Raw genomic sequence first — 25,211 nt, 5'->3', positions numbered from 1 at the left:
CATGTCTGAGGCAAAGCGTAAGGACAGCACTTGAAAAGCAGTAGGAAGAATAAAGGGAACATCCACACCTCTGACTATGATGATTTCTGTTAAGTGCCCCAAAAGTGGGTCGCACACTGTGATGGGCTTAATATGGGGCATAAACTCCTGGTTTTCTCTAACAGCAAGTAGCCTATTGGTGTGAAATTTTAATACAATTTAATTTTTCTTGCCTTCCTACTCTTCTATGCTGACCTGTGTTCGCTTTTAGACAGCTGATAGGAAAACCATTTGAAAGTCTAGCCAAAATTTCCACAGCAGTCACCAACATTTCACCACTGGCAGAGCTGCCCAGCCACACAGCATGGGGCACGGAAGTATTTTCATGTGGGAATGAGCTGAATTTGGGGCTTGGGGGTTTCTTTGGCTCTTCAGCAGCAGCAGCCACATGTCAGCCTGAGGCTCTGGGTTGAAACTTCTTCATCTGGCACAGCTTTCCATCACCAACCTCTTCTGTACCGCCGAGGGTTTTGTAGGGGGATGCAGCTCCTTTCACTTCATCTAATTTTTTTAGTTTTAGCACAAATCCCTACAAATTCTGGGCATAAACTGGCACTGAAAGCAGATTAATTCCTAGGGAGATACAGAAATACAGGCTAAAGGGAGTAGGCACAGGGGGTTGCAACACACCCCCCATAGGCTACGCTACACGGGAGAGAGACAAAGGCAGCCACGGCTCCGGGAGGTTTGGGGATGCTGTGTGTGAATGGAGGGTCACCATCTGGTTTTGGAAGGACTGTCTGCTCACACACTTGATGCAATGAGGCAGAAATTTGACTGTCTCTTCTATGAAATGAGAAAAATCAGGAACAAAGTAAATCCAGGAGCCCACTGGTCTTTCTTTCCCTCCGCGTTTTTGCTCTCCCTCCTCGCATGACTTTTTCACCCAGTCCCCAGGATAGGCTCTGCTTTCCCTCCCACCTCCCAGCACCCATCTGCCTGTGCAGGCAGGCAGGCAGGCTGCTGCTTGTCCCAACGAGCTCCTGCCCGGTGCAACCCAGTGCACAGCCCACTCCCTGCCCGCTCATCCCCCTCCGGCAGCGGGCTCTGGATCCCACAGAGGCTGCCTGGGCCTCCCTGCACCAGCGAGTGACACTAAAAATGTGGGTTCTGGATGAGGAGATGCTATGCAAGGACAGATCTAGGGTAGTCCTTGAGTATTGGGGGAGGAAATAAGCATCTGGGTTGGGGAACATCCCCAACCTTTACACCCGGGATGCAGCTCAGCGCTGGGGCTGACGCAGAGCAGAGGTGCCAGGGATGGTTCCGGGCAGGACACATCTCCTGGCGAGGAGCAGCAGCAGGAGAGGGGATGGAAGAGGCAGGCTCCAGCTGAGGAGCAGGACCAGCTCCTTCCCCACCACAGCCTTGTACGCGCAGGTCACCATCGGTACCACCTAACGGGTGTCAAAGTAACACATGAATGGCCCATTTCTCCCACATTTTTTTCCCCTTCTTTTGCAATCTTGAGACACTTTCCCCCCCCCCCAAGAAAGGATCCAAGCCTCAGCTGCACATCTGTTTTAACAAGAGTATGTTTCAAATCTGGACTGCACAAAAAAAATTTTTTTTTTTGGTCATTCTTTTTCTAGACGCTTTGTGAAGTGCTCTTATGTCCACAAGGTGTGTAAGATATTATTATTACAGAAACTCACAGCACCTTCCCTCTTACCTGGTAACATAGGAGGTGGTTTCTTGCGTTACTGCTTGACCTGCTTCTTTTTCAATAAAAGTCTTCCAGCACCACGATGTTCTGCAATAAGTTCAAATTCACTTTGTTCTCCTGGAGAGGTGCAAGTCCAACAATAGATGACCAGGTCAGACAAGGACTTCACCAGCACTATCTCATGCACAACACATGGCATGTATTTCATAATTTCATGTTTACAGAGACATAAATAGACTCTATCCCACAGTCACATGTGTGAGGATCTGTTACACATTCTTTGCTGCAGTCAGACTTGCAGAGCTCCATGAACTTCAATTAACCATGATGACTGTAACTTTTTTGGTTTCCCTCATTTCTCCCAAAATAATAACAGCAAATGACAGGCGTACATCTTTTACTGATTCTCTCTTGCCTTCTGCCTGACAACGGCTCTGAAAATACCAGCAGAATTTCTTCTTTGATAGAGGGCCCCTTACAAATTTTTTTCCCCAGTTCAAATTTTTTGAACATCAAACTGTTGAAGAAAAGCTCTCTCCAAAACAGCCTGGGAAAAAAAAGAAAAAAAAGTCATATTGTTTTTTAAACTTAGGAAGCAATTCAAATTACAGATTGGGAAACAAAGGAATATTACAGAAGTGGTAATAGCAGATGGCAGGAATAGAGAACTAAAAAAAAAAAAAAAAGAGACTGTAAATCAAAAAGAAAACCTTCTTTTGGGGATGTTCATTGGAGCTCTTCAGAGCCAGCTGTCACAGAGAGCAGTGAGTAGGAGCAAGCGGATGGGATACGCTTTCTAAAAAACATCAAGTAAACATCTCATTTTGTAGGAACACCCAAACTTCTCTACACCAATGCTAAAAGTGTCTCTGATGCCAGTATCAAAGCATAAGCTCTAAAAAAAAAAAAAAAAAAAAAAGGCAAACTATATCATTAGCTCTGCCTCCTTCTGTTCTGCCTAAATGCGGTTTCTCCAGGCAGCACCCAGAACTCCAGCTGCTCTCCCTACTGTAGCTGCACATCTGAATTTCTCCCACAGTATCTCCTGTAATTATTTATCCATCAGTAAAGCAAAATATATCAGTTTTCTCTACTGCAAACTGATTTTTTTTTTAGCCTTTAAAACCTGCTATGAGTCCAGACTTTCACAAGATGTCCTCTGCAATTTCATGTTAACGCATCTCAGTGTTTTGAACAGATTTATTTTAAACATCTTGTGTGTGTACATACATGTATATATATTTACATAATATACATTACATACACACAGAGCATGGAATAGAAGAGTTAAGCAGCACATACAGGAGTCTTCCTTTGACAGTTCCAATTTATTTGATCATAAACCAAAACCCTGCTCCGAGAAAGCAGAGAGAAAACAGCATTTGGGCATGGGGCTGCAACTAATAGTCTGGGCTGAACTGAAAATCCAGCTCTGAGTGCCGACAGACATGAGAGAGCTTAAAATAAGGTTTTAAGTTTTGCAGCTCGTGCTTATCTCTGGTCAGAAGTCAAGTGCATTAAACAAGTGACCTCAGCTTTGTCCTTGGAGAACAATCGACCAAGGATCAGCAGTTTTCAGTGACTTAGCAAAAACCGGCTTCACTGTAGGCTACTGGATGGGCTTCAAAGTGACCTGACACACATGCACAGACTAATTGAAGCACAGCTCCTATCACTAGCTGATTTCTCTCTCTCCCCTTTGCTTTCACAAGCACCAGCGTTTCCAAATACCAGCCCTGGGGTCAGCCCACAAACAGGCTGTGGCAGAGCAGCATTAGGAGCCCTGTATCATAATTGTTCTCCCACTTACCTCGCTGGCAAGAGAACATTTTTCAACCCAATTAATTTTTCCCTTTTCTCCATTTCACAGCCAGAAACGTAGTCGAGTATTTCCCAGAGATGCTCGCACAAGCCGCAGGGCACCCCCTGCACCACAGTCCCCAGTGCTGACCCCCTTCCCTCCAGCCTGCTCACTGCCCCGTTGCCTGCTGTTCGCAAAGCTTTTAGGTTTCAACAAAACTTTAGCAGAGATTTTAACAAACTCTAACTTAAAACAAATTCCAACCCTCCTCTCAAGAGCCACGTTCTCACTGAAAAGCAGCTTCCTCTGCTCAGAAAGCCCGTGTGCTACAAAACCTGAACCACTTCAGATCCTCTCAACGGGGTAAGATCAGGTTCCCCTCATTAGCTCTGCTTCCCCACCTGCACATACCACTGCAAGCACCAGTCCTGTCCCTTCCCCGACCAGCAGTTTGTCACAGTACACCCGTCAACAAACCAGCTATATCCACCCCTGGGTTTGGGTACTCAAATATCATTAAATTCCTAAGATCAGGTCTCCAACAGCTCATCTCTGTTCCAAGCTACTGCCAGGGGTTTGGTCAAGCACTGCTCCTCGGAGTTCGTCAAACCACTCTGACTGTGAAATACCAGCTTTGCGGGGGCAAAAATCTAACCAAAAATATATAAATTCTTATTTGCCTGGGCCAAAACTAGGCGTTTGGACCCAATACTGAAAGCATGCCTCTAAATTCTTCATTTATAAGGATTGTGTTTATTTACATCGCACATTTAGGAAAGAGAATCAGAAATTACAAATAGATCCAAGCTTTGCACCCACTCTACACGTCACAAATTTTTATGCTGTTCTTTTAACTTGTTACCTACTAAATGTTGTCATAGTTGGGTGCAACACAGTCGACAGTACACACTTAGAGCAGCTTTTTTGCTGTGAAGGCAGAGGAGGCAACCCGAAATGCCACTGATTTACACGTGGCTTGTGCAGTATTTTCAGCAGCTTGCATGTGATGAAGGCTTCTGGCACCACTCTAGGACAGGGGCAAGCGGTGCCCAGGTTAGCCTGGGAGGCATTGCTTCATCTGCTGGTGCTGCTGCGAGAGCTCTTCTTATTCAGGCAGTGACCAAGTACGACCCAGTCCCTCCAGATGTCACCTTTGTCACAGGATAAGCAAGGACAAGAGCAGCCTTCTGCCTCCTAAAGACGTTGAGGCAGCATTAGCAAGTAGAAAGCTTTGAGATCCTGAAATGAAAGGCAGAGGCTCTGAAGTATTACTATAAAATTTCTTACTGTGGTGGGACACATGCTGTAAGAAACGGGGTCATAAGAAAAACAAGGGATATTTTTTTTTAATGATTCACAGAATTGTCTAGGTTGGAAAAGACCTTAAAGATCATCCAGTCCAACCATTAAACCGACATTAACCCAGCTACACCATATCCATCACTGATCACCAACCAAACAAATTTCTAATTCTAGTTCAAAAGCAGCCAATTAAGAAATTTGTAAAATGTAAACTGAGAACATATACTTAGGATTAGAAAATAGTTCTCTATCACAGTAGGTTAACAGGCTTTCCTGGGGGCTGTGGCAAGCAGGGTTGCGTGGACTCGGTTCGATCAGCACCTACGCTCGGTGGCACAGTCCCCCTGCCAGCACCAGGCCCCGAGGGAAGCGTCATTCGCCTGTGAGATTGGATCCTTCCATCTCAATTTAAAATTGCAACAAAGGAAGTGTCATTTTTTTCCATGCTCAGAGGCTTCTGAGTAGAGGATTTGCTTCCATGCACACATGAACTGAAACCTTAGCAAAGAAGAGATTGAATTATTATTATACCAAGCCGAAAAAACCCAAACTCACTACAGGCCATGTACTAAGTCAGCACACTTTTTTTTTCCCCGATTTTGATAATTTGATAAGAACCACCTGTTTAAAACTAATTTTCTTCAAATCCCAAGTTAGAATTTTATTTTCTATTCCCAATACTTAAGCTTCAAGCATGGGGTTGGATAACAACAAACACCAGATTAAGAACATGTTTAAAAACACTTTTGTCTTTAGCTTTTCTTCTGCAGTTTATTATATAAATGATGCTTTTAAACATTTAGAGCACTGACATTTCAAAACAGAAAATGTTTAGTTCCACACTAAGATACTAGTGCAAATAGTTGTTTATCTAAGTGCAAATAAGTTACATGTCCCCACTGACAGCCAGGGGATTTGGCTGTTTTTAACGTAACTCCTAAATCTATAACTAACAATTACATTACCTACACTAAATCTGAGCACACTGTAGTCAACAGAAATATTGGACTTTGGTTGGTAACAACCAAATACTCTAACAGTACAAACAGAAGAACAATTTGACATCAAGCAGACCTGTGAATTCGCTGGGACTGGAGACCACCACCACCACCAATTTCCTGACCTTAGTTATCAATAATTGGATGCCAAATGTTCTATTTGATATTCAATTCCAATTGTTAAAATACAACCAGGCTCACATGCATGCAGGTATTGTATTCCAGTGAATGACACAGGTCATCTTTGGCACATCATAGACAGTACAGGAACACAGAATACAGAAATATTAATGAAATAATCTTGATCCTGCAGGAGAATGAGAAAGGTCAAAGATCCTTCCCATCTCCAATGCCAGGAATTGTTGCTGAAAAATTAAACCAAAGACTGAAAGATAGCAATACCTCTCAGTTACACAGTACATACTAAACCCTAAGTTTCATTAAATCCAAGCAAAATAAATCTTATTCAACCCACGGATGCTAGTGTGCAGGGGGGTCACTGCAGTGAAGTACAGGCCACTTTGTCAGAAGTAGTTATAAGTATCAGAAATCTGTATTAGTTTATCTTAGAGAACTGTTGCGATGTAAAAACAAATTGAGACACTTCATAAATAACATATTTATTAATGAGTTTTCTTTTTCACATTCCTTAAAGTGATGTTTAATTGAAATCTGCATAGTCAAGAGTGCAAAAAAAAAAATTCATAAAAGTCAGACCCAAATGTGAATGTTGCCTTTTTTTTTTTTTTTTTTTTTAAGTTCAGTAAGCTGGTCACAATCATAGGAACAAGCAACCTCCAGAAATAAATGACCAGGGAGACGTGGAGGGGGTGGGGATGGAAACCACTAGAAAAAAACCACCCTCCCATCAGTCTATTAGTGAAGTCTTCACACAAAGACACACAACAGCCATTCACATTCATGTGCACAAACAGAACGTAAACTACAGAAGATGCTTCCTCGACTGAATGAAATGAAACAGAGCGAGATTATTTGTGTATTTAACCGAGTGTTGATCAGCTATTCCCACAACGGGAACCATTACAATACCCAGGTAGATAACAAGGTCCAGATTTCCTCATGCCCTTATTACAACCACATTTAAACTAGCATCCTATGGTAGGAAACATGAAATCTGAGTATTTACGTAAAACTAAGAATTGCTCTTAACACACACTTTTAAAAGCAGTATCACCTCCCTTCTTTTTAAATTCTTAATACTATCATCCCTTTCCTTAGTGCTAATGTTATTCACAGTTGGTTGGAAGAGCAGGTGAAGAGGAGCTCTCAGTGCCCACGCGATGGCTCAGCCTGTGGAAGTGGTCTGCAGCAGAACACCTCCACCTCCAGCTTCATTTCCATGAGCGCAGGCAACACAGTCCCCAGCCTCCACCAGCAACACCACAGTGTGGCTCTGCAAGTAGTATTTTTAATATTTACATCATCTACTGATTTAACTGTTGTTCTTTGCATTAGAACCATCATCAGAAAAACACAGAGGAAGAGAGGCACGTCCCCTACGTAACAGCTGTAGGTGAAGACTCCCATATTGTCCACACGCTGGCGAGAGGCCATTTCTTACCTCCAGGTTTGGATTTGTGCAACAGAGACGCCACTCTGCAGCTGAGAACTAGTTTAAATGCAGAATTCTCTTATGTTGGTCACTTAGAAAAGCTATCTGGTATCATCACTCTGAACTTCACCATTCACAAACTAGGCTTCGCACTTTGCATATGGATTGTGCAGTAATAAAGTAGAGTTACAATTAGTTCGGTTCCAAATTACTCATCTTATTCGGATGCACAAACTAGGACTGTGTGGAACTGATCACCAATACAAGTTCAGATCCAGGCAAGGAATAAGTCTCATTTATTTGCTGATTCTATAGGCTTTAAATCTGAGATTCAAGCCCAGTAGGTCAAGAGAGAAAAGTTATTTACCAAATCAGACCAGTCAGAAATATATTTGCTGCCACCGATATTGGAAACACAAGCCCTAAATTATTTTGGAAGAGACCTACAACAGTGAGTAAGAGGGATTACAGTAAAAACACTTATAGCAGTTTGTACTTGCACAAGGGGAAAACAAACTACACAGCGAAACTTAAACCCGTCACGGTGAAATAACGACTCCAGGGCTGAAACCCTACCCTCATTCGACAGTAAAACATCCCCAGCACATGGAAGCACCAACCAACCACAGCTCATGGCAGCGTCAGCCAGCATCAACAAGATGTTGACAGACATCGAAGTGCTTCAGTGTCCTTTCTTCGAAAATAACCTCCCGTCCCCTTCGGGGAACTTATGCGCTCGAAGAGGGGGAAAACCAGTCAGAAGTCTGGAAACAAGGACTGCAAGTAACCGAATTTTACCCAGAAATAAGCCACCTGTGCAGCCAGCAGCTGCCACATTAGCTAGGTTTCAGGGCAAAACCACAGAACAATCCATCTTGTCCCAGTTCAAAACACCAAAAATAAGACTGGTCAAATGGGTGTGGGATTATAAATTTTCACAAGCAGCAGCAGCAATATTTTTTTTTCCCCCCTCGACAATTTCACAGGCATATCTTCTGGTAGACCCCAAATCTAATTAAATTAGGAATAAAACCTTTAGTGCAATGGTATTCTCTATTTCCTGTATTTCTTATGTCACCTCAGGGGTTTAATCCAAGAGACCAGTAGAGTAAGACCACTTTTGACATTAGTTCAAGATTTACATTGGCACAGCTGATTGACATTATTCGTACTTTTTAAAGGTGGTGGTTATAAGGGCATTGGATTAGATTTTTCTTTTACTAATGCAAAATCCTAAAATAAATGCAATTTGGTAGTCTGAAAAAAACATCTTACTCTAACATACAATGAAACTACTTTGTGGCCTTCTGTGTTTCAGGAAAATATCCCACATATTCAGATCATCAGGCAGCCTCGCTAGATAAGACACGTTAAAATGAAACATTTTCCATTAAAGTTGCCGAAAACTGGATTTAAATTTATTGCATGACGTTGCATAAGAAAGTATATTATTGAAAACCGTAAGGCATCATGCAATTATCCATCAGCTAATTATTTATTATTCCTTGAAAGATGGTTATATACTCTTCAAGTTATAAAACCAGTTTCAAAAAAGTACATAAAAAAATTTAACATAAGCATTAAATATTATTTTTTTTTCACATGTTCATAGTTTTTAGCTGTTAAAAAGTGCATTCAAACATACTGTACTGGAAAGTTGCTCAGACCAAAAACGGTGCCGGAGACTTGTTAAATTAAAAGCTGCAAGAGAATGTTGCATGGGATTAGAAAGCTCACAGGTTGTGGTAAACTCATAAACTTGCTTGAAATAATTTTTCAATCCTCACACTTACAGTTTAGCGTACATGATATAATTAGCTAAAAATGTGTATTTTTAGAACTAAACAGTCAAATGAATTCAAGTTACGTACACTGAGTGATCAAATAAGGAGCAGACTTAATATTTGACATGGGACAGAACGTACTGATGTGATTTTGGCATTAATCAATGTACTGTGCCATCCAGCGGAAGCCTTCTCCGTAGCCTTGTCTCTTCAGCACGCTGCACATAAACACTTCCAGCGGCCTGGCGTTCAACTCTTTCAAAGGTATGCTGCCCTGCAGAGACACAAGGATGCCAAGGTACAGTAGCGTTACAAAAATATTGCTATTTTACGTGGACATTTGTTTTTATGGACTGCTGTTTAACTTGCGTTGGATACTGGAATTTTAGAAAAGAAATGAATCTAAACCATGTACATGTTACTAGGATAAGGGTCACTTGAGAAATACATGAAGTATATTTTCACGTGCATCTACATTTGGAGAGGGTGAAGTATGTGAAACAGACTGTACACAGAGAATTTGAGAGCTTATACTTGGTTTTCAGTCACAGTTCCCTGCTCTGTTTCCAACAGCTTTCCAACCAGATAAAAAGTGTTTGCTACAAGCTGTAGGACTGACCACAGCAAGAGCGTGAGTTGCTTGTTTGCCAAGATCAGCAGTGTGACAAAGCTCAACTGGAGAGTCACAGTGGTGTTCGTACTTCCTAGACCATGTGCAGTCTTGTAAAAACCAGGGCAAGATACAAAAAAAAACCCCAACAACCCCCCCAAAAAAGAGAATTCAGTAGTAACTGTTTATAACCCATTACAACTATTCTAAAACTAACCTGTGCAATTCTTTCACACAGAAAACAAGGTGGTAAAGATTTACTCCCGTTCACCTAAACTCTGACTGGTGCAGAACTTGAAGGGAAACATCTAAGTGGGAATAAGCAAAGAGGAATTTCCAGACCAGGTGCCCTCCTCAGCTGGTCACCTAACAGGAGCTGGGACAGCAGCCACATGGAACAGCTGTCAGCTGCAGAGGTGTCTTTCCATGGGCAAATGACAACAGAGCAACTTGTTTCTAAATCCCTGCATCCAAATGTCTCCTACAAGCAGTACACTATTTACTTTAAATTAAAAAGGGTTGAAGTATCACAAAGATCCATGATAGAAATATGCCTACAGATGTCAGTAGGACTTTTTTCCTCCCTCCCCCTCACAACCTACAATCTCAGACTTCTACAATGGTGTAAATCTATTTTGAAGCTTTAGGTGAACGTGTTAAGTAACAAATTGTGCTAAGTCTGCACTTTCAATGAGAGAAGTCACTTACTGAAATACTTTACCCAGCCTTCTCTTATATTTCTCACCAGAACTATAGCCTCAAACTTGATCACAGTTTTTAAAAAAAGAAGAAAAAAGGGGCATTACCTTTCCTGTTGTCTGGCCGTATAGACCAAACATCTCTCGTAACCGCTCTTCACTAATGGCTTCAGGTCTGTCAATCTTGTTACCAAGAATTAGGATAGGCACATTAGCAATAGTTTCATCTGTCATTAGTGACTACAAAGGAAAGGAAAAAGGAGGAGAGATTAATTTAGAATACAGAACGTCAGATTTCTACTACCCATGTCCAGGTGGCAGCAGAGTTCTCTTGGAACTGGGAGTTTGAGCTTATTTCTTCAGAGTTAAAACTTTCAAAAACTTATTTAAACTTACATCAAGTTCTTCTTTTGATTCAAGCAATCTTTCTTGGTCTGCACAGTCCACCAAGAACACAATGCCATTGATTGCAGGCAGATAGTTTTTCCACACTCTGCGTGCTACAGGGAAAATATGAATTAAAACCAGAAGGAAACCACCCCAAAGTTCAAAGCAACGTACATCAGTAACTAAGAAGGAACAGGGTTGTGGGGTTTTTTTTTAAGTCTTAGCTTATGTTGCCAGTCTTCAGGATGCAATTTCAAGTTTTACAAGGCTTGAAATAATGGAGCAAAAGTATCATTCCCTTTACCCTTTATGATCACTCTATCCCCCACACACACACTGATGTACTGAAATTTTATATGTTTCCCCAAGAATTATGTCAACAAAAGTAAGTTTCAAGCATAAAGCTTAACGGTAAATGTAAGCAGTTCCAAGTACAGAATCCTCTTCAAAATACAGATATCAGTCAAAATTTCTGCTCTACTGCAGCTCTTGCCAAATTGTATTTGGGATTTGTGATAAGTGGTAGACTGACAAAAGAGCAGAGTGGTTTTTTATGCTGTCCATAGTGCGGGAAGTCCATCGGTCAATCTCTGCAGCACGGTCGTATTTCTGATCTGAAACAAATGGACTGCAGACAACTCTAACTCAATTCACTGAAGTTAAGTGAGTCAGTGTATTCTCTTACCTTGAGCATGTCCACCCAGATCGAAGGTAGTGAAAGTCATGCCAGCAATCGTCAGCTCTTCTGAAGCTGGAAATACACAGAATTATATTCTCTGTGAAGATTATGCAGCGCACTGGAACAGTCTAACCTTCTAGCATGTAGATTTTACTTCCTCTCTTGGTTCTTTTCAGTATTTTGTTATTCAAGAAGCACATCAGAGTAACACATTTTCTCTCAAAATCAATGACCCGTTTGTTTAACAAAGTGTTATTAACCATTAAAACACACGTGAAATATCGACAATGCTTAGAATAGCAGAGAATATTTGTACATTATTTATCCCTACACATAATAAAAACAGTTGGCTCTGGCATCTGGTTTGCCACAAAGATGGTATTTCATGTACAATACTGTTCAAGGTCTCCTCTCCCAATTTCTCACCTCCTTACTGGGACTTCACCAGTCCACATTTTTAACCTGTGTTGAACTTCTCCTATGAGGCTACCAGAATAACAATTACACAGTAACCTCTGAACCGAAAAAAAAAAAAAATCAGAACAGTGGACATAAATGCTAATCTGCCTTCAATTCCCACAGCTTCTGTGATCTAGGCTCTCATGTCCATCAACCTGCTTATTACTTGCTTCTGAATTTTAAACATAGCACACTGAACTATTCTATGCCTTTTTTTTCATATTACTTGAACTATCTACAGATTGCAATCCTAGAAATTCCTTTGTTTCTCCCCATTACACTGTTGGTTTTACGATGTATAATCAGTTTTCCTGCAACACTTTAAATACTTTCTGGCTATGGAACCAGCGATAACAACTTACTGGGGTGTAACGTGGGGACGTGTTGTCCCAGTCTGTCATCTTTGAGCATGTGTAGCAGTGTAGTTTTTCCAGCATTGTCCAGTCCAAGGAACACTAGTTTGCCTGATTTCTTATACAGTCCTAGAACAAAGAAGGACCTAGTGAATGATCAGTTAAATCAGTGGGAGTTCGTTTCTAGCACTAGAGATGATTTTGCTCACAGGAACAAAGTGTTACGGTACAAAATACAGACGAGCCAAGTTCCACCACACACTTTATCAATGCCCTTTATCCACGCTCTCCTACTCGTACAAACTACAGTGACACTTGCTCATGTGCCTGCTGTGCTGTGTGTACCACGTGCAGCTTACGGGATGCTTAGTGGGATGGGGAGAGGCACACAATTGATGTAAACGTGTCACTCATGTAAATGCATTTACGTTACCTTAGAAAACCACAGCAGAACAGGACTAAATTTTGCCAGTAGCTTACTCGACCCCAGCAAAAGGACGACAGCTTTGCTCAGAGGTGGAGGAGAGAGGGGGCGTGAGGGTATAGCTCTAACAGTGGGCTCTAAAATACAGACCATCCTGGAGCTGAACAGAGGGTGTTTTGGTCAGCTACCTCCAATCATGACAAAAAACTTGTTAGAGGCAAAAAGGAAGGTCAGACCTCAATCAGTGTATTGCAGAGAAATGGATTTCAACATCAATAGTCATCATTAGTATATATATGAATTCTTTTATGTTGGTTCATATATTATTTTGATAAAAAAATTAACATTCACCCATACCCCCAGCTAAACTGTATGTACATATCCTGAATGGCATCGTCAGGACAATTCTGACACACTTGCTGTCATGTGATAACGCTTTCATAACAGGAATAAGAAAATTTATTTTCACTGATTGTCATCTTTATAAAAATGCCTTTTCCTCTTTCTTTTCTCCTCTACTTGTAACCCCAGTAAATGCAACAGTTGCTGTGAAGGAAAGGAAGAATGTTTAAATTAACACCATTTTTTCTGAAGTTTTTATCAAAGGGCAATTCTCTTATAACTTGCCAACACTATGCCCTATGCCAGGATTATTTTTCACTGCTTCAAACTGATTGACATGCAAAGTAAAACATTTTTAAGACAAAATAAATTTTTAAAAATCATGTTCTATAGAGAAGAGTCTCCTAACTTTGCTTTTTTTTTTTTTTTAAAGCAGAAAAATCTTCCCTTATTCCCTCTTCAGAAGGACTGTGGCTGGTTACTACACACTGCACATCTCCTTAGGCACCACTACTGACCCCACAGCCTTCACAAGTGCTGGAGGGCAGAACACTTACAACAGAGAGTGAGGAAATATATATATATATATATATGCTGAAAGTACATTGCTTCCAAAGCAAAACTGAGCTACAATCCTAACAGAATTCTCTCTTTCTGTGTAAAAAGAATTGCAAAATGCAGCCAAATATTGCAGTGTGGGAGGTTTTTACATCACCAGGATCTTTTACTATATAATGTCATAGTATTATGGTACTTTGCAATATGCTGAAGAAAAGTTTATTTGCCACCACTGCGATGATACAAAAACATTTTGTGAAGATTTACTGTTAAAGCTCAACCATTCCAGGGCTGCAGTCCCTACTCTTAACTGCACCTTCTCCAGCACAACCAGCACCCACAAACCACACAGCACCATCCTGCGCCCTGCCTCAGGGCTGCAGGTGAGAGGCTGGTGGTGTCCAGAGGGTCTGGGTCTCCCCAAGTGAGGTGGGTAGCGGACAGAGAGAGCCCATAACATCAGTTTTTGGAGCCCTCATTTTTCCTTCTTAATCTGTTATCCTCACGCAGGTTTTATCTGTGGGATTTTAAGCAATGCTGTTGCACAGGTGGCTGCCCCCACAGCCCCACCGATGCCACAGCACTACAGGGGTGTACATGCCTCGGCCTGGCTGACCTTTACACCACTGCTGTTTGCTCACCTCTCCCTCTGCCTTTAAGCTAATCTCTGGGATCGCATTCCAGTGGGACATGTTTTGTAACTTGCAGGAACGAATATTGTTTCATTTCCCTCAGCTTATTTCATGAATGATCTTTATTACTACAGGTACTGTAGAGTGTCTTCACAGTTCTTCCAAATACAACAACTCTTACTTCCTAAACTCACCTTCTCACGTGTCCAAATATATACTGAACTACCCAGCAGAGGAGAAAGTATTAATATTTACAGGGAAAGAAGGAGTAGGCAAACATTTTTATACATTAACTCATGTTACAGGAGAAACTCCAATTCACACTTACCTTACGAGTTAAACAAAACTCTACTAAACCACAGTAAAACAATATTTTTGTCACTCAGCCTGGACATCCAGGAGCCTTTGCTTCCAAATCAGGTGCCACTGCTTTCTCAAAAACATTTTGCATTTCTAAGTGTCTTTCATAGAAACACAAGATGAACAATCAGCAATACTTCAGCTATTAATTACACTAAGATCAGAGATTCTTTGTGCATTTTAGCAGTGTATTTATGCAAAGATGTACTTGATAAAGGGATGGTATCCGCCTGCTGACAGGACAGCACAGGGAACTGCGGGGAGTTTCCCCAAAGGTTCTAACTGGCCTTTTTCAACTGTTAATGTAAATGAAAATTAAAGGGGAAAGTGTTTCTTCCAGAATAAGAGGGATATATTGGAAGTAATTCTCCTTTCTACTTCAGTCTCCACCATCTTTCACCAGAATTAGACTTTGCATGCACAGGAATGGGAAAGCGGGCTAGCATGCAGTAATCACTGCTTGGCTAAGTAAGAGGAGATAAGAAAGATTAGTCAACTTAGTTAAAATTTCACTGGCTAATATTTCGATAGTAGGCCAAGAGTCTAACATTCAGCGAAAAAGTTTAAACTTTCAACTGATAAAAGGCAGGTGGCACAGCTTGCCATGATTCCTTAATCTCAAATGCCTTTTATCCACTTCAATAAAAATCCTTCGGACTTGTAAACTGCGCCTTTTACCTACGTGATCTGCCAACTTCAGTTCCTTTTTTTAGTATCCTAACATTCCTTTTCCTCCTGGTTGGTTGAGGTTTTTTCTCCCCCTTCGTTGTTTGGGTTTTTTTTCCTCCTCCTGTTTTGCACAAGCTAATATTTCACCTTGGATGGCAGACTTTTGGCCAGGGAATACTTTCCTGAGGCTCTTCAGCAGATGCCAGTGAAGTTTCACACTGATTTCAGTGACAGGAGTCACAGAATAACGTGCTGATGAACACAAGCAAGGGCTTCAATATGCAGCACCAATTTTTTGTAGACAGTCCCTCATATTTGGATTCTCATGTGATACCTTCATGTGCAAGAGATCTGAACTAAAATAACTGAGTTGAGTTCTTTACAGCAGCGAAAAATCAGGAGAAAAATCCATAAGTCAGCTGAATGACACCAGCTTAAATGTAGGTATGATTAGAAAAATCAAACCTATTATGTTGATAAAAGAAAATGTAATTTTTTCAAGAGGTTAAGGATTAATGTAAGATTGAGTCAAGAGCACACTCTGGAAATACTCAGTATTGATTAGTGAAACCTTTGTTTAAGTGTACCTGAATATACACCAAAATAAATATTATTATTTAACCAGCGGCTATGTTTGAAGATAACAGAGGGGAACAGATATTTTATACAAGAAAAGCAGGAAGAAAAAACCCCAAACAGTAAAAACTTACCTAAAAACTGTAATACGCTACTGAAACCACTGTAAATCCAATCAAATATGAAGGACATATCTGAATCTTATAGTCTGAAATAAACAGAAAATATAATGCATTTAAGAACAGCACATCAAGCATTGTAAGACATTTATAGGTAACAAAAGTAATTCCAAGTCCTGTGTGAAAAATAAAAAACAATTTCACTTTGGTAAACTGTATCATGGAGCAATTAAGTGATCCCACAACGCATTAAAAAAATTAGTGTAGAAATGAAAACCGAATCCAGACCTTGTGATTCAACAGCAAAGACCTTTTCTTCCTCTTGAAAAATGCTACATGGACAAAAGTCTTTGCAAGAAGTAAAAATAATTTTCTTAAGTATGGTTTGATGGAGGTGTGGGATGTTCCACTGAGGATTTCAAATAAGATCTTCACATAGACTTTTCAACTGGGAAAAAAAGGGACACATTTGAGAGGGCAACAGAGGGATGTCAGCGCTCCAGCCACCCTTGGGAGCTGCTGGGGTTTGAAGCAGAGGCAGTTAAGAGTCAAAGAAGTTTTGTGAAGTTGAATCCAGAGAAGTTTGATACCAAAGAAATCCCTATTGCCTGCACAGAACCCGTCTGCTTGGGTTGTAATGGGAAACAACTACTTAGCATAAAACACTGGAACTGTCATTCAAGGACTGTGGCCTCCTGTACTCTCCAGCACAGGCTGCCACAATTTAAACCTTAAATGCAAAAATTATGTCTAAAAAAAAAGGACTCTAGAACACCATGTTTCCCACTGAATTCCTTCAGCTTAGATTCAAGAAGAGGTTGAGCTGAAAGCAGCCAGGATGACTACAACCAACACTCTAGTTGTGCCATACAACCGTCAGCCAACTTCAGCCAACCATCACAGGCAGGACACCCCTTGCTACCAGGATGAAGCCTTGCTACTCCACAGATATCCCTTCTTTGCGGTATGGTTAAAAAAATATAAGGCTGCTATGCTCACCCCTGGGAAAGAAGCAAGTGGTCAGGACGAATTCCACAAGACTAACAAATTCAACTGTTCCTGCCCCAGAAAAAACCCCTCTGCCACCAAAGGCAGGGCTGCTTCCAAACAAGTGGCCACAGCGGAGGTGTCGGGGGAGTTTTGGCACACTTTGGGTGCCCAGGAGGACAGGCAGCACCGAGGAGGAACCACGCTACTGCCAAAGTGATGCTTTGGGGTGCAAGAATAAAGCCATCCCCAGGTTCACTGCACAGCCACGTGCAATTAATTTCTTAGCTTTCACCTTAATTTCCTCATTATCTAAAGCGAGGATAATCACACTGAAAGCACCAGTTTGACAAGTGAATTAGTATCTGGAGTGAAAGCCTCTTGAAAGACTAAAAGGCAGCATCCTCAGAAGCATTTAGCCAGCTAATTTCTACTGGAGCACACAACCCCTCCTAACATCAGGGGAGGGGGAGTCTGACTATCCTTGAGAGAGTGGACTGCACTGCTAAGTGCAGAGGCACCCACGCTGCTGCAGGCTGTTCTGCCCCACTCGATGCTGTGGTGGTGCCTTGGGAGGGGTCACAAGATGACTTTAGGACAGCTCTGACCCTGGAGCACAGCACACCGGTCAAAACATAGGTCAGAACCAGACCAAAATCCAGGCATCTGTCATAGCAATTACACTTGTTACAATGAACAGCATCTTCACCAGACAACAACAGGTAGATAGGATAATATGAAAAGAGGAGGAAATAATATTTTAAGAAAGATAATATGGAAAGAGGATAGAAGAATATTTTAACAAAGATAATACAGAAACAGGAGGCAAGAATATTTTGTTTGCTTGCACTGGAACAAAATCTGTTTGGATGACAAAGCACTAGAGTCTTGGTTTCTCCATGACTAACCCTGAAAACCCTTACCCACATCCTACATTACTCTGAGCAACTGATCAGCTGCAACAGGCACAAGTTTTAAGAATACAAATACACTTGTCAATGCATAAACACCCAGTTACACAACGTCATGACTGAAACTGTCCCTTGCATGGCTAAAAAGCAAAGGTCAAGAATAAGCAAACACGGCAGAAGGTACACGTCAGCAGATTTATTTATTGCTTGAGCAAAATACCAATCGAGAAGAGCCTCTACGGGGCTTACAAAAACGATCGACTCAAATAACCTGCAAATCAGGGCAATCAGTGTGATGTAAGAGAAGTGCTCATATTACTGAGGTGAGAATAACTTCACAGTCTTTAGTTGTATTAACCTTTTCCATCTATTAAACTTATGGATAAAACAACAAATCTTCATGCACTGCAGAAAAGACTTTAAGGGGCAAGATTCACATGATTAAAGTGAGAACAGGATTACTCTGCAAGCCCTTTAATCATCTGAAGTGGCATTAATATAGGTTCAATTCCTATCACCACAAGAAAAGCAGTGTTAGAGCTATCCAAATACACCCAGAACAGCCTCTGTATCAGCTTGGCAGCACCTGAAGAAAAATACTTTTAAAATGGGGAAAAAATGGACAGCTAATTGTAAAGGCACACTGGCAATATTTGAATAGGGATGTTAAATCTACTCTTATCACACTGGAAAAGTAGGTACATAATTCACAGCAGGGTCAAATCAGAGCACTAAAAAAAAAAAAATATAGTGGCTCTGCACTGGTATCAAGAGCTGTTACACTGCTGAACATGTCCAAGTCACAGAGCTACACCGAGCTGAGGCTGTTCAATACACACAAACTCTCAGGCTCATGTTAAAAATACCATAAAAGCAGAACAATGAAAACTCTGTCTATTGCTGTTCAGAAACCACAATGAAGACAAAAATAAAAATACTACTTAAAGGTTATTTCAAGGGTTCCCTTGAAAATAACTAGTTGCAAGCAGACATAAGCTTTTAATGAAAAATTGTACCAGACAACACGATCTTGCGATACCAACTACTTTTACAGACATCACCAAATTAGTTGTGCCTCCTTAACAAAAAGGTAAAAGTCCTTTTTCTAGTATCACATCCACAGCAGGCGGCTATCACTTCAAAATGTCTCCAACAATCCTGGCTAACATCATTTCATCATCAAAGTATCATTCAGTAACTCCTGTGGAGCCCTGTAAGCCACTCCATGGACTAAGGAGATGGGTTTGCATACTGGAGACCACTTCTGACCACGGGGATGCAGAATTCCTAGCCAGTGCCTTTGGTAACATCTCGAGCCAGCCTCCTGAAGGGAACATCGCTGACAGCGAGGACTGCCAAGCAAACTCACTCACACTCGCTTCTTTTATACTCTGAAAAAAAGGCAAATTTTTCCCCTACTCTCCATTTTTCTAGCTAAAAATTCATCATTTCACTTCTGAACTTGTAAGAATAGCGCTTACTTCCACAGTTTGTGAAACTTTAGATAAGAGATGATATCAGGCTTTTAAAGACAGTTTTGAATCCCTCTATGGAATAATTAGGAAACAGAAACCAGAAACAAGCTGAACAGCTCTTGCAGTAACTGGAAACACACTGTGCTGTGCCTGGGTGGATACTATCAGCCAGAGCTCAGAAAAAACCCTCCGTCCAACCCAACCACACCGCAGCCACGGTTAAGTCTGAAAACACAACTTGCAAGTGAGTGAGAGCTTAAAGTCTACTGTTAAGGGTGTATCTGCAGTTTTTCAAGTAGGATCTAAACATGATGACTTAAAGCTATAGTTTCACATATGATCATTTTCATGCTGTAAAATGTTACCACAGACAACAAAAATCAAAATCCCTCAGAAACTCAGCGAATAAACCGGTATCTGCCTTCTAGAGCGCAGTTTATTCTACGATATGAAACTGCTCTTTGATATAGTATTTCAAAAGTTGAAGAAAAGGACAGAGTTTGAAAATGAGGTAACAGCATAGATTTTCTTTGGATATTTTAAGCATTTTTTTTTTTAACAGCAAGTCCTCTTTGAGATTTTGAATGAGTAACCACCATAGTGGTCCACCACTAATTGGGTTGAAACCCAGGAAGATTACACATTGAACAGGGGACAGCTTAAATTTAGTTCTATCACATTTTTTACTCTGAGACAGCCTATCTGAATGTAATAAAGACCTTAAGCACACCTGAAACAGCAAACAGTTTATCTGTGAAGGCAGCACCGACACGCACGCTGGTTCCTAAGGGCAGCGGCTCAGCTGCCACCTGGCTCACAACAACCAGCTGTCAGAGCACGGGCTCAGCAGAGGGCCTACTGCTCCAATTGATTTACCTATAAAAAAATAAATCTTAAAAGTCGTAACTTCCGAAGAAATAATGCTGCTTATAAAAGACGTTGACAGATGGGTACAGTGTGACAGACGGGTGCACAAGGCAGCTGTGGAGCACCTGTGGGTGACGGGGCAATGTTTACAACCCTCTGGCCAGCACCCCCGAGCCCCGGGGAGGCAGAGCCAGGGCTGCAGGGGAACTGCCGAGCGCCCACCAAGGGTTCACGTCCCGGTCACCGAGCGGCGGCACACGGGCCGGTGCCCCCAGCCCCAGAGGCCCACTGACCCCCGAGGGCTCTCCCCGGGTCGAGTGAGACAAGGGAAGGAAAAGGGCCCCCGCCCCCCTCCCCAGCCGCACCCCGCAGCGCGCTGCCCACGGGCCCACGCAGGCCGCGGCCTCCCCGGGCGCGCAGGGACCCTCCCGGGCAGGCCCGCAGGCCGCTCCCGGCAGGACAGGAGGGCGGCCCAGCCCCTGCACCGGCCACCGGCGGGAGGCCGGGGAGGGGGGCAGCATGCCGGGGGGAGCAGCACCCCTCACCTCCCCCCCTCCGCCACGCTCACCCGCCGCCGCCACCGAGCTTGAGGCGCGGGCGCTCCGCTCCGCCAGCACCGACACGCACCCCGCAGCTGCTCCCCGCTCCGCCCCCTCCCCGCGGCAGCTCCTTCCGGGCCCGGCCGCTCGCGTCGCGGACACCGCCAGGGCTGAAGGTCCGGTTCAAGGCTCCGCTCCGCCCGGCCCACGGCGGCGGGGGCCCCCACCCGGCACCGCCTCCCCCTCCCCGCGGGCCCCTGCCCCCTTAAGGCGCCAGGCCCCGCCCACTGCCGCAGCGCGCCGCTTCCGGAAGTGCCACGTGTACGCGGTGCGCCTGCGCGCGCCGCCCGGTACTTCCGGTGCGGGGACGTCCCGCCCCTCCTCGCTCCCAACCTCCCCCCCCCCCCCCGTCCGCCCCCCGCCGAGCTGGGCCGGGCGCTGCCGCCGCCGCCAGACGGGCGGCACCGCCGAGCCGAGCCGAGCCCGCCGCCATGGCCCAGCCCGCCAGGCCCCCCGCCGGCTACCCCAGCCACAACGGTGCCGGCCAGCAGCCCTACAGCAACGGTGAGCGCGGTGCTGGGCCGCCCCGGGGGCGGTGAGGGCCGCAGGGCCTGGCCGCGGGGAGAGGGCCTGAGGGGGGACACACAGGAGCGACACGACGCTCCCGCCCTGTGGCGCTTTCCTCCGGCCGCCCTGGGCCTGTTCTCCCCGGTGCGGCGGGGGTAGAGGGGCAGGCCGCGGCGCGGGGGGCCGGTGCTCGCGGGCGGAGCGGCGGGGAGGGGGTGTTGGGGTGACGGGAGAGGGGGCTCCCCGTGTGTTAGTTGCTCGGCTGGGTGAGTTACAGCCTGTAGGAGCGGGCGGCGGGGTCCGCGGTGGCCTCGGGGATAGCTCTGTGCCCGGTTCCAGCGGCGTCCTCCCCACATCCCGGCGTCCCGAGGGGAAGCGCAGCTGAATTAGGAAGAAAAAAAGAAAAAAATAAAAAGTGGGTAGCGGTGGCTGACGCCTTTCCGCCACCCCCTGTGGGAGCGTCACCTGGGCTGTGCGAGGGCACGGGGGCGGCTGGCTCCCCGGCCGGGACGTGCCAGGTCCTGGGGGATCGCGGTGGGCGGCCGGTGGGAGCGTGTCCTGCCGAAAGGGTTACCGAGAACGACGCAGAGGTGTTGATCAAGCAAAAGAAATCCTCAATTCCAGTGGTTTTTTTCACGACAAAAGTATCCCCGAGTATATCTGTGTGTGTGTGTCGGCTTATAAATTGACAGAAATGCCTTTCAGAAAACCTCTGTTCGCGCTACCTCGGGAAAAGGTACGGCCCGAGCCGCGTGGACGTTCCTGCAGCCCGAATCCCCGCGGGTGACACCGCCGAGGCGGCGGTCGGAGCCTCTGACCCTTTGGAGCGGAGCTGTACATGTGGCACCGTGGTTATCGCGGGCGGGGGACACCTCGCTGAGCTCAGGCTGCAGTGCAACGGGGTTATTTATTTATTTTTTTAATCTTGTCATTCATATGGAACCAATGTTATCTTGTTCCGCGTGCTACGATCTGGGAAAGTCTTAATGACTTTCTCCCTTCAAAATCCCCCTTTTTTTTTTTTCTTTTTTTAAACGAGATATTGAAGGTGAAACTGAATAACTCTAAACCCTTTTAAGCTAGAAAGAAAGAAATACAAGGCAAGCCTTGTCTCCGTATCTGTTTTCTTTGCATGCGTGGAAATCTGTGCTGTTGGAAGTATTTCCTGATTTCACATATACAGACAGCATCCTCTGCACTTGGTTCCTTAATTATACGCTTCTGTGTTTCAATAGCTGTGCTGCATCATAAGCAATTCAGTTATAATGAGATCTTTTGATTTTTTCTGCTTTATGCATGAGTAATTAAATGGTTTGAGTTGTCTTCCCCCTCCTTCTTCACAGCGCGCTTATTGCTTTTCCTCAAAGTCATCTGCAAAATGACATTTTGCAAACAACTGTATGGTTGCTTATAGAGTCAAGAAAGTGGGAAGCAGCTGAATATGGTCTGAAGAGAGAAGCTCTATTCTGGAGAGCTTATAGACTAAGCAGAGAATGTACAAAGAAAACATTAACTAATGGAGTAATCGAGTGGGATGATTTACAGGCTGGCATCGCTTTATGTTTGCCGATTTCCCTGTAGTCAGATGAAGCACATTCTGGACAGGTAGTTGGAGGAGGAAGAAGAATTTCAGGCTACCCGGCTGTCAGGTGTATAAAAAATAAAGAACTGAAATTTAGTTACGCAAATAGAAGGTAATAAAATTTAACAGTTGTTATGGTATGCTAGACATAAAATGTGGGTTGCTGGCCTTTTGAATAAATAGGATTACTCAAGCATGAACTGTTCTTAGCGTTGTTTAAAATATATATTGAGAAGGTGCTTGTAAGCCGTGACCTTTACAGTAAAAACAAAGCCTTTTAAAACAGTCTAGAGGGTACTGAGAGTACCGTTGTGCTACTTGTAGTGGTCTGTGAGGAAAGCGAGCTGCCAAAAAAACAATTAAATTGTTATATAGCTGTCAGCTCTTCCTCTCAACTTGTTGCTGTTTGCAGGTAACTCCCCGAGCTCGCGTGTCCATGAAGGCAGCGAATTGTCACAGCAGCACCGTGTGCTGACCGGGAAATTGTTTAGCATGGAGCATCAGGTTGCTTAGCAGCAACCTTCCTCTACTTCATTTGTGTTTTTCTTCCAATAGGGCCAGTATTCTGTATTCATTTAACTGCAGGTTACTGATTTGCCTTCCAGTTAATAGTGCAAACAAGAAAGAGAAACAGTTCTTTTAGGGCTGTTTTGCATTCCTCATGATATCTTAGTGTGGCACTTCGAGATCATGAGGTGCTTTAGAAGCTTTTGGGTTTGGAAACCAGTGGGTCAAAATCAGCTGAGGTGGGCACCGGTGGTGCTCGATCCTGTGGCAGTTTGGTTGGGATGCAGCTTTTCTGTGTGTTTCTTTTTCCATCTTGCTGGAGGTTGGAGAGGTGGCAGCTGGTGAAGGTCATGTGCTAAATAACTGGCTTGGAGTAGGGGATGCTGAAATTCTGCATGGCAGAAAATACAACTTCCCATGCTAATATTTTGACCCCTCACTTTATAAAACCGTCAGGCGACCTTTATGGATGTTCTAGTGCCATTCCTGATCTGTGTTCCGTGGCCGTGTGTTCCCATAGAGGTGTCTTTGCTGTTAAGTAGGTGGCCTTTCTTCTATTACTAACTCATCTCTGTGGTGTCTGAGTGTCGGTCGTTTTGCTGCCGTGCAGGTGATCAAGCTCTTGAGTCTGTGTCGAGTTCCTTGTTGGCTCTTGGCTTCACAGAACAGCGCAGAAAACCAGCAGCAGCGTTTGGGGAAAGCTGGGGAGCCCCCATGCTCTCTGACAGGCCCCAGTAAAGAGGTCAGGACGGGATGAGCACCTGGCAGCAGCAGAATAGCAAGGTCTGAGAAGTCTTTGTGGATTGTAAAACCCTTTGGAAAGGGTTTGTGCCCCTCAATGTTGTTGCTTTAGTTCTGTTGGCAGCTTTATGCAGGCTTGTCTTGAATATATGAACTGCACGTCAGCTATTGAGACTTTTCGTTATGCTTCTGACTTTAAAAATAAAAACTAAAATTTGGAACATCATGCTGTGGTACATTTTATTTTTAAAGCAAAGTGCCGTAGAAAATATCAGGTTGGTCAGTTTTGGGTTTTGCCTCGTTGCCATTGTTTTATCCTCAAATTTATCCCCTGGGCAGGGCAGATAGTGTGTCAGAGAGCAGTCCAAGTACTTTGATTCTTGCCTGGGCTACAGAGTCATGTTCTAAGGTGAATAATCAAATTATGAAATTAATTAGTATTTGTTCTGTATATAGTAACATTATTATATCAGTGTACCAGCTGATGCACCTCCAGTCAGGAGGCCTGGCATTGCATAAGAATTCTTCATCATCCTTAAAGTTAGCAAGTTTAATTTACAATTAATTTTGTAAATTGATTGTTGAAAACCCCTCTGATACCCTGCAGGGTAATTTTCGAAGGTGAGTCATAATTGTTAGCGTTTTCATCTTTGCAAGCTTTTTGTTTAGACACCATTGATTTTAGAGAATTATTAATTACTGAGATTTATGAGCAGCATTGTAAGGACAGTCGGGTATAACTGGATTTCCTAACTGAACGATAAGTAGTATATTGAGATTAATGGGTGGAGAATAATACGGTATATAATTTTTATGCACAAATAACAGAGGCAGTGAGGATGAGATCACTGGCGCTGTAGTACTGCCTTGGCTCTGTAGTTAGTGTGGAATTGTACGATATTCAGGGAAGTAACAGCTGTCTGTGAACTGTAGCCTAAGGCTTTCTAGGGAATGAGGAGCTGAATGACTGGTGCAGTATTTGTCCTAACTATTTCAGTGTATTCTG

At 43.5% G+C, this 25,211-nt stretch overlaps 2 protein-coding genes across 8 annotated transcripts in view; one reads left to right on the top strand and one right to left on the bottom strand.

Annotated features, from left to right (window-relative positions):
- Positions 1-2,229: 2,229 nt before the first annotated feature.
- On the bottom strand, positions 2,230-22,125 carry SAR1B (secretion associated Ras related GTPase 1B). 6 transcript variants are annotated; one of them, XM_074916273.1, is made up of 8 exons: positions 20,838-21,039; positions 16,045-16,118; positions 12,359-12,478; positions 11,544-11,609; positions 10,868-10,971; positions 10,580-10,711; positions 9,305-9,437; positions 2,230-2,252 (listed from the first exon to the last, which is right to left on the bottom strand). In XM_074916273.1, the coding sequence occupies exons 2-7, from the start codon at positions 16,100-16,102 to the stop codon at positions 9,321-9,323; spliced, it is 597 nt and encodes a 198-aa protein (XP_074772374.1). In that variant the 5' UTR covers positions 16,103-16,118; positions 20,838-21,039; the 3' UTR covers positions 2,230-2,252; positions 9,305-9,320. The 6 variants fall into 6 exon arrangements, with proteins under 6 accessions (XP_074772374.1, XP_074772373.1, XP_074772372.1 ...); XM_074916272.1 differs by lacking the exon at positions 2,230-2,252 and adding an exon at positions 6,406-7,220; XM_074916271.1 differs by lacking the exons at positions 2,230-2,252; positions 20,838-21,039 and adding an exon at positions 22,101-22,125 and having other exon boundaries at positions 6,406-9,437.
- SEC24A (SEC24 homolog A, COPII coat complex component) overlaps positions 21,227-25,211 on the top strand; it is a 26,488-nt gene continuing 22,503 nt past the window's right edge. For both annotated transcript variants that reach the window (XR_012634428.1, XM_074916267.1), the window contains exon 1: positions 21,227-21,372. Coding sequence is in view for 1 of the 2 variants with exons in the window: in XM_074916267.1 (XP_074772368.1) it covers positions 21,300-21,372 (73 nt within the window). In the remaining variant the exon portion in view is untranslated. The remainder of the gene's footprint in view (positions 21,373-25,211) is intronic.

The sequence above is a fragment of the Athene noctua genome, chromosome 12, assembly GCF_965140245.1.
Source record: "Athene noctua chromosome 12, bAthNoc1.hap1.1, whole genome shotgun sequence".
NCBI lineage: Eukaryota > Metazoa > Chordata > Aves > Strigiformes > Strigidae > Athene > Athene noctua.
This window is presented reverse-complemented; position numbering and strand designations above follow the sequence as displayed.